The 16,113-nt window shown below is 33.6% G+C and overlaps 1 protein-coding gene across 1 annotated transcript; it reads right to left on the bottom strand.

Moving 5' to 3' along the window:
- Positions 1-260: 260 nt before the first annotated feature.
- LOC133174130 (cholesterol 7-desaturase nvd-like) lies at positions 261-6,965 on the bottom strand. The gene is made up of 6 exons (XM_061309180.1): positions 6,492-6,965; positions 4,923-5,111; positions 4,431-4,609; positions 2,969-3,214; positions 1,408-1,581; positions 261-900 (listed from the first exon to the last, which is right to left on the bottom strand). The coding sequence occupies exons 1-6, from the start codon at positions 6,928-6,930 to the stop codon at positions 733-735; spliced, it is 1,395 nt and encodes a 464-aa protein (XP_061165164.1). The 5' UTR covers positions 6,931-6,965; the 3' UTR covers positions 261-732.
- Positions 6,966-16,113: the final 9,148 nt, after the last annotated feature.

Raw genomic sequence — 16,113 nt, 5'->3', positions numbered from 1 at the left:
TACAGGTCTTTTACATCAAATGAAATATAACACTTTAATAATGATAAAAATAATTATTTATTGAATAAAGCAGCAGTTTTGATGCAATTATAAAAATAAGTAAATAATAGAAAAGATATGGATTGTTTGTTACTGTATATATAACATACATTTAAATCGCAGTGTTGCATAAATAAATGTCAATAAAACAAATAAAAAACATGTATACGTATAAATGTAACATTTATGAATTGTGGGATTCTACAGGTAGAATACGATGCAGAATTGTATATAAATGTACTCACTACATGATCAAAGAACAAACAAAATAGCATAAATATACATGTACATGTATATAAATACATTTGTATGTATGTGTTGCATTGAAGTATGAGAATTGCACATTAAATCAGCGATATGTGTGAGGTGTTAATGTATTTAGTGTACAGCAGTTGACTACCTTTGCAAACCCTATCACATTAATGCCACGGTAAAACCAGATTGTTTTGGCACTAAAAGCATTTGGAAGCATATTTATGCGTTCAGGTATCATTAAACCTGAAGCATAAAAAGCATATTGATAAATTATGTGTAATAAAATCATTTTGAATCCAAAACAAGTTATGACAGACCGAAGAAATGATTGTTGTCAAGATTGCTAATTCACAACTTTATTAAAAAAAAAGTGACACTGTTTTCCCAAGTTTTGTATACCAGGTCCTCTAAAGAGAATAAAACACAGTGTATCACCATTCACCAGTCTAATGACTCTTTCTGGAACTTTAATCTGGGACTATTTTCGGAGTAGAACTGAGAATACCATCTTCTATGTTTAGCAACGAGAGAGTCCTCTTTTGATTTCACAAACATTGGTTTCCTTTCATATCGTTTGTTGTTCCAAATCATTATGTCTCTTTCCAACTGCAAAATATATAATAACGATTGATAAAATTTCATGCTAATTACATTAAAAGCTTCACACCATATTTGAATACTATAGCAGTTTGAAAAATGGTGTGCTGATACAAGAAAGACAATTTTCTTTTAATTAATAGTTGTTTGTGTCCTCCAGTCAAAGGGGAATTCTTGCCAATTTTACATGGCCGTAGGAACCGGCGGAGGGGGGGGGAGGGGGCGGGGGCCGTGCCCCCCCCCATAATTTTGCCGATATATAGAAAACTACAGAAAACATAGCTACTATATGCTTGTGCCACCTCAATAATAACGTCTGATGACCTTTTTTTTTTTGCTTGTCAAGGAATTTTGGTAGTTTAAGTGCCCCCTCAACTGAAAATGTATGGTTGTGCCCCCTCACAGTGAAATTGCTTCTACGGGCCTGTTTTATTTTGCCTAATTATGACATCTTGTTACAGTTGTTCCTCTGGCTATTCCTAAAGGTTCATTTTTGTGCACTTAAATAAAATGTACCTGAATGGCCTCTCCTAGTAAGAAAAATTTGCCCACAAATGCTGGCATATTCTTCTGGAAGTACAGGTTATGGACTAACTTCTGGAGCAGTGGTTCTGTGGGAACAAGGTGTTGAACAAATGCCCCACTTCCTATGGGCGAATCAAATGTTAGATATACAATACCAGGTCCTATCTGAAAAGAAAATTAGAAATTAAATTTCAAAATCATGAGCTCAATTTTCATGGACGTAGGAACCGAGGGAAGAAGCAACCCCCCTCCCCCTCCCCCAATAATTTTTCTGATTCATAATATATACTACGGAAAACAAGCTACATTATGTATGTGCTCCCTCAATATGAAGACTTCTTTTGCTTGTCATTGATTTTTTGCTTGGCATCCCCCCCAAATATATTTGGTTATAATACTTCCCCCAACTGAAATTGCTTCCTATGAGCCTTGTTTTACATTCAATTTCTTAACATTTACATTCAATTTTAAACTCTTTCTTGTATTCTATTCTGTACTATTAAATAAGGATCTATTACTTACAACAAAAACAAATAATAAGGAAACACTGATATATGTTTCTAACTTGTTTCCAGATTCTGCTATTTTTTTCCTCCACTGTATGTACCTCACGCTTGTTATTTTCAAATAAGATACTTCTATGGTTTTAACTAATTTCTGAACGAATTAAGAAACTTATATTACATAGCTTACTTCCTGCATGTGTTTAAGACTGTGGAACACAAATACATCTTTAGCGTATAAAATACAATCAATTTTGTCATGCTACAAAGTTAATTGTAAAAAATTCTAATATAGGTTTAAAATGCACGGAATCTATAATTATGAATTTCATTGCACAACTGTAAAATAAATCTAATATAGTTGATAAGAAATAGATATGCGTAGATTTTCTCAGTATTAATCATAAATTTTACCAGTTAAAACACAATTAATATATTTAATTATCAATAACCACTAAAACCGCTGGTTAATAACGTTAACCCTCGTTTTCTCGTCCTATTGATTAAAATATGGAAAGTCGATGAGTTTCTCGCAGCGAAGCGTAAGAAATGCTCTGTAAGACATCATTTTCTAATAAACTCCAACCACTGAGTGCGTCATTTTAATACTGCACTCAGCAACATTACGATCTTTGCGCTGTTTTTAAAAGTGCTTTGTACACTACACGGACAAGTGCTTAGTTAAAGTTTTAAATGTTCCTTTCTAAAGTGTGAAATCTATGATATTCATGTATTTTTTTCTCCAAATAATATGTTTTACATCGGTTACGCAATAATAATTACTTTTTTAAATTTTCAAACGACACATATTATAAATATAGATGACCCCTAACTATATTCATTTTGAAGGAAAAATTCCCTCTATTTAGTAACGTGTTCAGGGCTAAAAAAAAATTAAGTGAACCATTTGCCCGGGGCTAATAAATTAAGGAAATTTGACCCTTGCATATACATGTGTCTGATGGACCAGTATTTTTTTTTTCCAGAAATATTAATTATTCCCGTAAGATCAACTTAATTAGTAAATAAAGATGAGTGAATATAAATACCTGTCTCGCAGTGACATCCATGTCAATAGGTCGGAGAGCCTTTCCAAACAGGTTCATGGAATGCGTTAGTCGGAGTGTGCCAATATGTTCGTTAGGGGGCGGACTTGGTTCCCATTGAGCTGTCCACGTGTGACTACCGAACGACCAAAGTTCGTTCCACATGTGACGTAAATCTATCCCTGACGTAATGAGAGGACTGTGAACACACTCTAGGTGCTGAAGATCCGCCCCATTTTCAGGTATTTCCTAGGCAAAGACAATTTACATGTATACACAGAAACTGTTTCTCTTGAAACACTGATTTGAGATTACTTTAAAAACATTATAAGAACGAATAATTAACATGAGGTATGTATCAGAGGATGTACTGAGTCTTCGAAGAAAATTTATCGGTATGGGACAATGTTTTCCTCTTAGTCGTCTCTGTGTTATAAATAGGCTACTAGTTTCAGTGGCGGATAAAGGAATCTTGAAAGGGGGGGGGGGGCGAGCAGTTTGGGTCGGGTAGGGGCTCACAGCCACACCAAAAAAAAATTGATTTATTAAATTTTATGTATATTTTGGACATATAGGGGGGCCCGGGCCACCCTCTAAATCCGCCAGTGAGTTTGTAATATGGAATATGCATATATTACAACTGCCAATTTGTCGAACAATTTTCTCCCGTATTTGTTTTGCTGTTAAAAAATCTATTTTTACAAGAAGGAATTTCCTCTACAAAGTAACATACATGCATACCTTCATCGTAAATTTCCAAAGGAAAGATCAGTAGATGGCAAACATGTATATCCAATGTGAAAATGTGTGTTGTATGCTTGTCGGCGTAATTTTTAATAAAAGAGGGCTTCTGACATCACCTAACCACCAAAATTTGTGCTTTCCAAATATTTGGTATCTAAATGTATATATTTAAGTGATTTTTATTATAAATAAGAAATGAAAATATAATGCATGTTGAATGAAATTTATCCCAGATGTAGAGTACAGAGCAAAATAAAGGGCAATTTAATTTTTTTAAACTTATTTTCAGCCCCCCCCCCCCTGAAAATTCTGAATCCACCCAGAATCATTTCCCCTGCAGTAATGAGATACGAAAGGTCTGCCGAACTTAAATTTCATACTAAAATATATTTCAATTGTTCAACCAATACTTCATAGATCTGGCTCCAGGACTATAGACGAGCTTAGGGTAAGTGTAAAAATTTTATGAGATTTTGTAATAATGTTTTTTTTTAAATGTGTGCAAAAAATTTTGTTTAGATTTACATAGAAAATGGCCCAAGTCGCATACTTCAGCACCAAAAAAATCTATGAATTCTTTATATTTATGGGATTTATTATCTTTGTCATTTCTATTCAAAATCAGTCTCTCTCTCTCTCCATGCATCAAATTCTTATTTTGTGTTATTTATCCTTACTGACCCGGAGCCTATTCAAAGAGAAGCTAATAGTCAGTGTATACCTCTATATGACAGCTAATGTAGTGCTCCGTTCTCCCTCTGTATATCCAATCCCCATTGTGAATTTCCTCTATCCTAGGTACCGTCCACGTGGGCTCTATCCCTTCAGCGTGGTACCAAAAGTAGATATAGCCATTCGCTTCGTCTGATATATAACTCTTCACTTTGGCAAACTCTGGAACTGTAAGAAAAGTCAGTCTCATAGTAAGAGTAAAACATAAAGTTATTATTAGTTAATTATAGTTACATGTATTTAGTTAATTAGTCACACTTACTGATTAATCGAACTTTTACAGTATAGTATCAGAATAAATTTAACAAGTACATGCAATAGTACTTAATAATATGCAGTTAATGCCTATCCCAAATTTACCCGGTTAATGTGTCGTTTTTTAATTGTTCCAATTTCTAAAGAAAAAAAAACCCCTTATTTTCCAAATTTAACTTTACAGTGTTTGACTTTCTTCTGATTAAACTTTGTTGAGGATTCCTACCTTTGTCAGAATAAGGAATTTTTGTACATTGTCCGTCATTGCCTCTGAATTGCCAACCATGAAATGGACATTCTAGACAGTCGCCCACAACTCGCCCACCCACAGAAAGATTGGCACCCATATGTGGGCAATAGGCATCGGTCACGTGAGCAGTCCCATCTTCTCCACGAAAAACTGCTAAATTTAAGCCTGTAATGAAATGTGAATAATTTGATCTTTCAAATGGCATTTAGATAGATAATATATCTCAGTTATTGCCACTCAAAATATTAAGGGACGTCATATTGAAATAATTTAGGGGGGAAACATTTAAAGAAAATAAAAGGGAACAAAAACATTACTTCAAGATAATAAGGGTAGAACTTTTTTAACAAGCTTTGTTAAATTTTCGTTTCTGTATATTATGGGTTCTTAGGGTTCATTTAGTACATTTTTTTTTTGCATCGTAGCGTTACACTTTTGCAGGTGAAAAATCAAGACAAGAATAGAAACTTTAAGGTTATATCAATTAACATTTTTTTCTCGAAAATAATGGAATAAAAAATAAGTTTTATTCTACTATTATTTGCCAGTTATATAACATAAGGATTACGAAAAAAATCTCTTAATATCATATATTTCACGTTTTAACAGATCTTGATATAATATGAACTGCGTATCTATGTTTGATATTTAGATAGTTACCAACATGCTTGGACAGGTGTAATGGTTCATGTTAATTGTCAAACTGACCACAAAGGCGACTAATTAATTGATATTGTAGATTCTGTTATTTTGTTGATTGACCACGACGAGAACCCTGAGTAGCATATATAAAAGATAAAACCAAACAAGAAAACATGTCAATAGTCGCTTTTACAGGTAACAATGCATGACATGCCCTCGGCAAACTTCAAAAGAAAACATGAATGAGGTGAGAAAATAGGAAATTAAATTACGGATATGCATTTAGACAACGCACGACTGAATTTTATCGTTTACTCGTTTTCTATTTCAATTCTGTTTCCATTCATGGGGCATTTAAATCAGATTGATCCAAAAGCCAATACATGTGTAAGGGAGGTTATGTTTACACTCCGGAACTTAGAAATTATATAATTACTCCATTTCACTATTTCGGGTATTTGTTTAATATAAGTAATTTTATAAAATGACAATTTTGCTTATTCAAGAATATTCAATCAATTATGGTCAAATCTTCCAACAAGAATGTAATACTCTACATTTTTTGCAAAGGAAAGGAGGAACCCCCCCCCCCCCGGTTTTTCGAGTTTGGGCAACTTTTCGTTTTGTCTTGTTTTTGTTCTTTGGCTTATGAGTGGTCAATTATTTTTTTCTTCAGCACCCTCCCCCCTTTGCTCTTAAACGATTATATGTGCCTGTTTAATTTAAAATATATCAATAATCAGTGTATGTATGTTTTATGATACAGTAATATAATATCATTTATTATCTTACATTTATAACTATCATTATAATATATGGCTTAGGAAATGAAAATTTCCTTGAAAATTAAATTTATCATTAATTAATGAAGCACTACAATATGTATTTTGAAAATAAACATACCTAGAACAGAAATATTTTGCACTTCCCCGGGTTTGATTTTGAATCCTTCTATCAGTCCAAACCAGCCGTTAGGGTACACGGGAGGTATATCTCCCACTGCTCTCTGTTTCCTCACCCTATTCACCATGTCCTTCATAGACAGGTGCCCCTCCGGAATATATCCAACATCACCTAAATTCTTCACCCGATTCATAGGAAGAAATAAAATACCGTATAATTTGTAAAGTGGATAAGACAACACTGCTAAAAATATATAGGAAATTATTGACATGTAGTCTGTCCCAAACTGAATTTGAGGGAATTTCCATTTGGACATCCACAACCGGCTCGTCTCGTACAGAGGCACATTAAGAATTTTCTGCGTGACGGTTGCTGAAACTGCTATAATTAACACAAAAAGGGTCACACCAACAGAACAACATCTGAATAAGTCCCCCATAATTTAAGCTTAGTAGCGTTACTGTTAACAGACTCTATTCACGTGCATTCACCGGTTCCCTTTACTCTAATACTACACAGATTCCATGCTGTTGTGTTTTTATATTTCCGCCCGCTAACATGATTGGACGCGAGTAGAGACTTAAGCAATAAAAATACGTGCATTTTGAAATCACTCTGATTTCTGTTGTTGGATTTAAATGAACAATTAGAAGAAAAGAGAAGAAAAACTCCAGAAAGAACGTGACCATACCTATACAGTTAGTAAGTAATTGTTTATTTAAGCGTCACGTGACAAATATTACAAATAAAACAACACACTTACAACTGCTTGTAAAGTATTGACACCTTCCTCAAAGACACACGAGACACTAAAGAAAATGAACTTTAAAAATGTATAAATTATATTTTTCTCCACAATTTTAAAATATACAGATCTGACTGATTTATAATTTAATAATTCTAAACGCACCATCTTAACTTTCTCAATTTCATAAAATGACAAAACAAAGCAAAAAAAAAAAAAAAAAAAAAAAAAAAAAAAAAAAAAAAAAAAACATCTTTACTTTGGATAAAATGACATATTTTATTTTTCTTTAGATATTTTTTCCCCCACAAATTGATGTATTGATAAAAACATAAAGTGAATTGTGCAGATTGTACAAATTTGCATACTTTTTTTTTTTTAATAAACAATACTTCAAACCACGAGATAAATAAAAATTAATCTGCACATTTGGATTTTGAGAAGAGAAATTGGGAAATCTCTCTCTCTCCATATTATTCCCGAAAACCCTGTTTGCATCTTATAATTATATATTGCGCTTGCCTGTCCCTCTTTTCTTTTACCACAAATACTCTCTATAAAATCTATGAACTTTTATCTGCTGCTATTATTTTTATTGACATACAACAAGATATCACGGAGATCAAGTATTTGTAATGCTTATTATATATTTTCACTGAATTATCCATTGAGATGGCCTTAGTTGATTAACCACCTCCACGCCCCAAAAATCTATCTGTGATACATGTGGCTTTGTGAATAACATATTTTTTTTTCTCCTTGAAAAGGTACGATTTTGTATTTTGCGCTAGTGCTAAGAATGTTCAAAGAAAGACAACTCTAATTAAATAATTCAGTTTTCATTTTATTGTCTGCAACAGTAGTGCAATTAATTATTTATTGTACGTTTCCTTAATATTAATCTTGAATAAAACAAACAAAAACAAAAACTTCATTAACACTGACATTCTTTATCACTGCGACAGATTGTTTTATCATGTAGCCTAGGTAAGAATGAACTATATACATGGACGTTTATCCTAGTTCGGTATCTGTATCTAAATTACTTGAAACTTCCGGTACTTAATTGTAATCCACCTACACATGTTTAAGTCACATGGTAACACTTAAAATTAGGAAAATCCAGAAAAATTGCAAAATTCATCAAATGACATTGTACCTTTCTGAACGACAATGCACCTTCTGAAGAATCTTCTCGAATTAGGTCAAGTTCGTTCATGCAAATTACGGAATTTGTAAATAAAATTGTGAAATAAAGATCGAAATGCTGATGTTTCCTTAAAGTAATACACAAATTTGCACGCACATACACTTTATGTTCAAAATAGCCTCCCAGCTAGCCACGATGCAAGTTACTCATTATTATTAAAAATTATTGGTGCGATTTGAGAAATCATTTACTTTTGTGTACTAAGCATTTAGTATTTAAACTTTAACTTAACTTGCTCATATCCCGTCAATCAAAGTGATTTTTTTTTTCAAGAATACATATTTTCTGACAAAAAATATACTTTTAAAAGATTATTATGCTACAAAACAGACGATGCTAGAAACATCTCTTTCAATTCAGAACTGATATTTCACGTACATAATCCTTTAATAAATACAAATATTTTATTGGCACAAACACAATTACAGTAATTGGTAAAGGCCCATACAGAACACATTAATAAGTATAATAATACAGTAGAACACAACTAGAATACAAACAATTGGTTCTCAACTTGAATGTTCAAAATTTGGATTAAAACTTGCACTTATCTTAAGTATAAATTAACACCCTTCGAACAGAGACACCCCCTTTTCGACTTTCTAATATGTTTGGAAAAGTGTCATGTACATTTAAATTTAGAGGGTTGGACACGAACCCTCCCCTCCTTCGTGACATTAGAAAAACCAAGACGCTTTTTAAAAACTAGATTATGCAATCCTCTCTCAAGGACAAAAAATGGACCCATACTCGTGATAGTTAAAAAAAAGGATAGGTTGAAAAGTGTACAGTGTGTATCTGTTCTCAGAAAATATGCAATATGGTCCCTGAAGTTTTCACTTTACCTTCTAACATAGTCATCGTCGGAAACCCACGGTCAGTCTCGCTTCTCTTACCGAGGTAAGAGACCCGAGACCGACCGTGGGTTTCCGACGATGAACATAGTGAGATAGCGAAGATTCGAAGTCCCCAGAAATTCCATAAGCTAACTTTGACAATTTTCTTCACATTGAAAGTAAGCCTTAAAAACAAAAAAACCTTTCGGAGACTTTGCCCCCCCCCCCATTTCCATTAAAAGCAAACCATCTATTATATAATGAGACAGAAACAAATAAAAAGGAGGATGCATAAGGTTCCAAGAGACGTACCCCCTTCTTCCCACAGAAATGAACCATGAATCATGCAGCTTGAAGGAGGCGCCTACTTGACCCTTTTGAACTGACCCTTTTTTCTTGATCCATCCCTGTGTTGCTTCATCAGTACAACATGTAGTGCACAGACAAGGAAGCGTGCATGAGGACTTGTCGCGTGATATATTGATCAATAATCGGTATTACGTAATATACTACTTGATTGTTGACATAATGCAGATTTTTTATTGATAGAGAGAAACGCGTAAGAATGTTCCTGCAGTGATTCAGAGTTGCTCAATGTCATTTTCTTGCATATACAGGATTAAGGAAAACACAAGTGTATTTTTCTTGTTCAAAATCATATTTTTAAATATCTGAATTCACAGTGCACAGAATGGTGGTGTTTTTAACAATTAATGAATATTAACCAAAAAAAAAAAAAAAAAAAAGTCATAGGGGGTGTCTTGTGAATGGAAGAAAAACGTCAGTCATAACATATGGATTTGCATATGCATGAGACGAGATTTTGATTCAAGGGAATTTTCTTCCTCATTTTTGCCAAACGCGCTTATTTTAATTTTCAACACTATGGTTCTTTTACCATTTTTTCTATGGCCATGATGACAGTTCCTCTTTTTCTTAATCTAGAAGTGATTTAAAAAAAAAAAATCTAGTTTTTTGTTTCTCAATGAAGAAATAAGCAATCTAAAATGCTTAAAAATATTAGTCTGTAAGGTAAACAAATTCATTATGTTCTTGAATGGTGGAACGTGTAGCAAGAAGGGTTATCTCTCTTACATTTATCAAGTTGTAGTACGCTGGATTCAAACCCCATTATCGGTAAAAATAGAACTCGTACAGTCCACCTGCTTAACCACTGGACCAATTCCGAATCTATGAAATAATTTGTTACTTTTGTGCACTTTTTTGCATTTGGGATGGATAATTTTTCTTTATTTTTTCACTACTGCGAAGCATCCCCCCTTTACCCCCTCCCCCACACACACACTGACAGAGGAAGGAAAATAAGGAATTTATTGAACCAGGTTAAGGGATATGTGTGCTTTGAAAACGTGAAAATATTTTTTAAAAAAATCCTGTCCCACTCATGAAATAAATTCTATATCCAACTACAAAACATTAGCCATTAATACTAATCACTTTTTCGAGATTCGACACAGCTTTTCCGCGAAAAAATTCCTGCTTTTATGTATAGGTCTATATATCAAGTGACTTAAGTAGTGATAAGGAGGACATGGAAAACCTTTAAGGGTTGTATTAATCACATACGAGTACTTTTTGTGTAAAATGACACGTATATTTCGAGTTGTGATTTAACAATATTATTTTAAAGTATTTCTGATCTTTATGAAATACATGTATTAAGTATATTCATTTTAAAATAACATTATTAAGTATTCTTAAATTTGTGATAAAAAAATACAAGACCTAATACGAGACCTGTTTCATGTAATATCCTCCACCTTGAAATCAGGTTAATTATTGGTAGCTACAATATTTAAAGATCGCAATATTTTCTGCTGGTTTGGACGATTTTGGTCACCTAACAATATATTGGTGTTGATGTAGTGTGGAAGAGTGTAAATAAATCTATCTCTGAGATTTTCAACGTAAGGACATTGCAAAAGGATATGTTTAGAGGTTTCTATCTCGCCACAATTACAGTTGGGGCTATTCACAATATTTCGTGAAAAGAAATATGGAGATAACGAACAGTATTCAAGCTCAAAGTCCATTGAAACAATACATTTAGGGAGCAGAGCAAACACGAACCTCTATAAACATCAGAGGATGTTTTTTTTTTGTTTGTTTATTGTTTAACGTCCCTCTTGAGAATTTTTCACTCATATGGAGATGCCATCAGAGGATGAATCAGATACCATCGAGGAGTAAGCATCCCCTGTTATCCGTTCACACTGTGTGCTAATTGTCATGATCGGGAAAAACGAAAAAAAATCCGTATACAATTCTGTTTGTAAATAATGGCCTAACAATTAGTATAAAAACGTCATTCACCATTTGACTTAATGGTAGGTTGTATTTGCTGACAAGGTCATTGTAATGACCATAAAACTTGCAAAATGATGACTTCGAACGAGACTGTTGATGTCCTTGTTTCATGAACTTGTTTGTCAATAGCTTGCCTCGTTTTAGAAATTGTTCGTACGTAGAGCATACTCTTGCGTATCGAATCAGCTGGAAGACAAAACCCCCATATGCAGGTGATAAAGGTATATTGCTACATAAGTAAGGGGAGCTGATGATTGAAAAATTGAAGTCATCACGTATATTATAAAGCTTTTGTCAAAGGTATTGAAAAATCAAGTCTCAACCGGGACTTGTACCGTGCCTCCGCTCTAACCACTGAGCTTTTGAGACCCGATGTATTGACTGGTTTTCACACACCTGTGAACCCGGTGACATTTTGTTACTAGGTTACCATTAAAGTCTTTTCCTAGTAAAATATTCATATATGAAACAGATGTGTCAGATTCTGTGGTATCTTTTATTTCAAGCTCACTGGGATATATCGAGTCGACATATGAATGGAAGTAACTATTGTTAATTGATCATGTATCTAAATGTCGAGCTGAAGGCCACAGGAAGGGTTTTCTTCTTCTCATGTAGAAGTTTTTAAATAAATTCTGCTTCATATGAATACAAAAATAGGTCTGCTAATAAGGGGGCTTAATTGTACCCATGGCAATTCCAACAGAAAATAAAAGAATGCTGCTACAGTCGAGTCGTAGTCTTGAGTGTAATATTTATTCCTTACATTAACCGGGATAAGAATCTTGTGGGGATTTACGATTAGCAGTTTTAAATTGCGTTTTAGATTTGATAACGATGCATTTTTTTGTTGTTGATAGCATCAGGTACCGTATAGCGGGGTGCTAACTTTGACTTATTTTAGCGGTTTTGAATAACGCCGCTTAAATCTTAATCGCTAAATTTGCACCCTTGCGTATAAGTACTGGAGAGAAGAAAGATAACTGATCAGGCTGATGTTAGACAATTTACCTTTTAGCTGTATTGGTTTTTACTCAATGTCTTGCCTAAATCTGTATTCAAACGTACATTTAATGTACTGAAAATACTTCTAGAAGATGAATTTTATATCTTTTTCAACGTTATGGTACTCTTGTATGCCAAAAAAAAGTTCCGTCAAAATTACTGGCATTCCAAACGCCAAATTTTACACCGCTAAAGAAACCAGCTACACGGTATTTCGTTCCAAAGTTTGATAGTTGATGTGATGAAGGACTTGTTCTACATTTAATTTACTTTATGTTACGCTTATTTTTTTCTGATGGAATGATTTTGTATATATCTTGATTTTGTGGTGTTTTTGAGCAGTTTAACCACAGACCATTTTGTGAAACAGTTTAATTTCACTTTTATGTTACTGACCTTTTAAAGATTCCCAACCAGTCTCTCTGAGAGAGACTGTGAAGACTAACAAGTTTTGTAGAGCTGGTGTACCGTAGAATTTTGAACCGAGTTGAAAATTGACCTGGAGTCATTTTTCAATGTTCAATATTAAGACCAAAGGTGTTGAATTTAGAACCTAGTCTGTTGAAAATTGAGCAGCGTCATGGAATTTTGATCCCGAAACCGGTTGTAAATTCAAAAACATAAAGCATAAATGAATTGTTATTCATAACAATGATTTATTAAATTAAAAATTTACATTTAATTCATTTTTATGCCCCGTAATCGAAAATTCGGGTCATATAGTTTATGCCCTGTCCGTCTGTCTGTCTGTTTGTCTGCAAAAACTTTAACTTTGCCCATAATTTTTAGATTGGTTGGAGCTATGGTTTTCACATTTTACATGTGTATTCCTTGTGACAAGACCTTCCTTTGGGTACCAGCATATTAAACCTCTTGACCTTGGGGTTTGACCCACTTTTGCAAAAGATGTAACCAACTTTAACCTCGGCCATAACTTTTGAACAGTTGGTGCTAGGGCTTTCATATTTCACATGTTTATTCATCGTGACAGACCTTTACATGGTTGTAAATATTTTTGGCCTTTTGACCTTGACCTTAGAGATTGACCAACTTTAAAAAAAACTTTAACATTAGCCACAACTTTTGAACATTTAGCATTAGGGCTTTCACATTTCACAGGTATATTCCTTGTGACAAGGCCTTCCTTTGGATACCAACACTTTTGACCTTGACTTTCGAGTTTGACCTTCTTTTGAAAAACTTTAACCTTTGCCGTAACTTCTGAGCGTTGGAGCTGGGGCTTTTATATTTTGCATGTGTATTTCTTATGACAAGGTCTTTCCATGTAAACCATTAATTTTGACCCTTTGACTTTGACCTTGGAGTTTGACCCACTTTTAAAAATCATTAACCTTGACCATAACTTTTGAATGGTTGGTGCTTGGGTTTTCATATTTAGCAGGTATATCCACTGACACAAGTCCTTTCTTTGGGTACCAACATTTTTGATATTTTGACCTTGACCTTAGAGTTTGACTTGCATTTGAGAAAATTTAACCTTCGCCATAAGCTGCCATGCGGGGGCATCAGTGTTTCACAAACACGACTTGTTATTTTTTAAATTAACATGTTGCAGGTGTCATAACATTCTCTATCCAGAGTTGTCGTTCCCGCTACGCTCCCACAAACGTAGCGGCAGATGAGGCGCCGTTTTGGTATTAACTGCAATAAAGTGATATCACCTATTCGAATAGGTGATATCACTCATTCGGATAGGTGATATCACCTATTCAACTTGAAATGGTGATATCACCTATTCGGATAAGTGATTTCACCTATTCGAATAGATGATAACACCTATTCAAATAGGTGATATCACCAATTCAAAATGAATCGGAGATATAACTCATTCAAATAGGTGATATGACTTGTTCGAATATGTGATATCACCTATTCGAATGAGTGATATCACCTATTTGAATAGGTGATATCACCTATTCGAATGAGTGATATCACCTATTCCTTTGAATTGGTGATATCACCTATTCCAATAGGTGATATCACTTATTCGAATAAGTGACATCACCAAATCAAAAGCTGAATAGGTGATATCACCTATTCGAAACGTAGGTGATATCACTTATTTAATAGGTGATATCACCTATTCAAATAGGTGATATCACTTCATGACAGTAAATACCAAAACGGCGCCTCATAGACAACTCTGGATAGAGAATTTTTCTGTTGAGATTCAGGTCAAAACATTGCTGACGCAAAAATGATTCCTGAATATCCGCTCCCGATTGAGCATTTTCGCACGAGACTGGAGCTGATTTTTTTTTTATGAGATGGAAAAAATATATGTAAACTTCCTGTATTTACCAGAGTCATTAAAATTTAGGGTGTGTTGATTTTTTTTATATATACTGTATTAATTTGAGAGGGAAGTGATTAAGTCCTTTACTTGATTTTCAAGCACCTGCTCAACTTCGACATAACATCGACATGCAAACTTACATGCCTTGCGGGGTGGCTAGTGTTTTTGGTACTGAAATGTTTACAAAGAATTGTTTTAAAGATCTAAAAAAAAAAGTAACCTTTCAAAAGTTTGTGTTATATTAAAACCGCCTTTTTAAAGTTGTGCATTTTTGGTGAGAATGTATAGCAAAATTAAATACTGTAGTGCAACCTAATATCTTGAATTTCAAACATGAAACTCTTTAAAATTGAAGGTCTAGAACTTTCCGAAGAGCCCTTAAAATATTCAAGTAAGAACAAGGTACGGTTTCAATACAAATTTTGCCCCTTGTTTTTCATAAAAATGAAAGTTATGTAAAAAATTAAAACTCATGCTTTCTGAATCATTGAAATTCCATGCAGGAAGATCATTCAAATCATTTTTCTCACATGACCTTCTAAATGCTAATTGTGATGTCAAAAACTTGTGCATTTTCCCATATTTTCTTAGAAAGTTGCAGAAGACACCAATTTTCAATGGAACTTTCTTTCAGATAATATCCACAAGCATCGCCCACAAAGATTTTGAGATATGTGATTTTTCACAGAATTTTACACAATGTATCCGAAGATTAAAGTGGGCGACGGCTGTGGACACTATTTCCTTAAGGAAAATAACCCTTGAAATGGGTCATTTTGAGGCTTTTTCTATTTAAAATATAGAAATACATCAAATTAATGACGTCATATTTCCAGAATGGTATTCCTTCATGCCATATGTTTTCTTGACTTATCACATGCTCAACTATTATTTAAGCCAGTTTCAAAACTTTTTGAAAACATAAAATATTTAGGGCACAATAAAGCTAAAACCGTACCTTCTTCTTTAATTAATTGTAGTGAATGTTTCGCGCATAATCGCAATGTTTTGTGTATTCTAATATTTATATAAAAGAAATATGTCTTAATTTAGAATATTAGTAAACATGGTAACACAATATACTATTTAGTGTAGAAATGCGTTTTTTTTTTTTGATTTGCTATAGGATAATCGCACCCTAGTTTAAAAAAAAATATTTCCAAAAATTTCAGTATTTTGGA

This window comes from Saccostrea echinata, unplaced genomic scaffold (assembly GCF_033153115.1).
Source record: "Saccostrea echinata isolate AGI-Se365-2 ecotype Australia unplaced genomic scaffold, CSIRO_AGI_Sech_v1 ptg000057l, whole genome shotgun sequence".
Classification (NCBI taxonomy): domain Eukaryota; kingdom Metazoa; phylum Mollusca; class Bivalvia; order Ostreida; family Ostreidae; genus Saccostrea; species Saccostrea echinata.
This window is presented reverse-complemented; position numbering and strand designations above follow the sequence as displayed.

Bases quoted from the DNA above. Each gene is read 5' to 3' on its own strand.
- LOC133174130 (XM_061309180.1), bottom strand. From the start codon at position 6,930: ATGGGGGACTTATTCAGATGTTGTTCTGTTGGTGTGACCCTTTTTGTG. The intron at 4,610-4,922 runs GTAGGAATCCTC...CTTTTCTTACAG, and splicing joins AATTCCTTATTCTGACAAAG to TTCCAGAGTTTGCCAAAGTG. The intron at 901-1,407 runs GTACATTTTATT...TATATTTTGCAG, and splicing joins TACTAGGAGAGGCCATTCAG to TTGGAAAGAGACATAATGAT.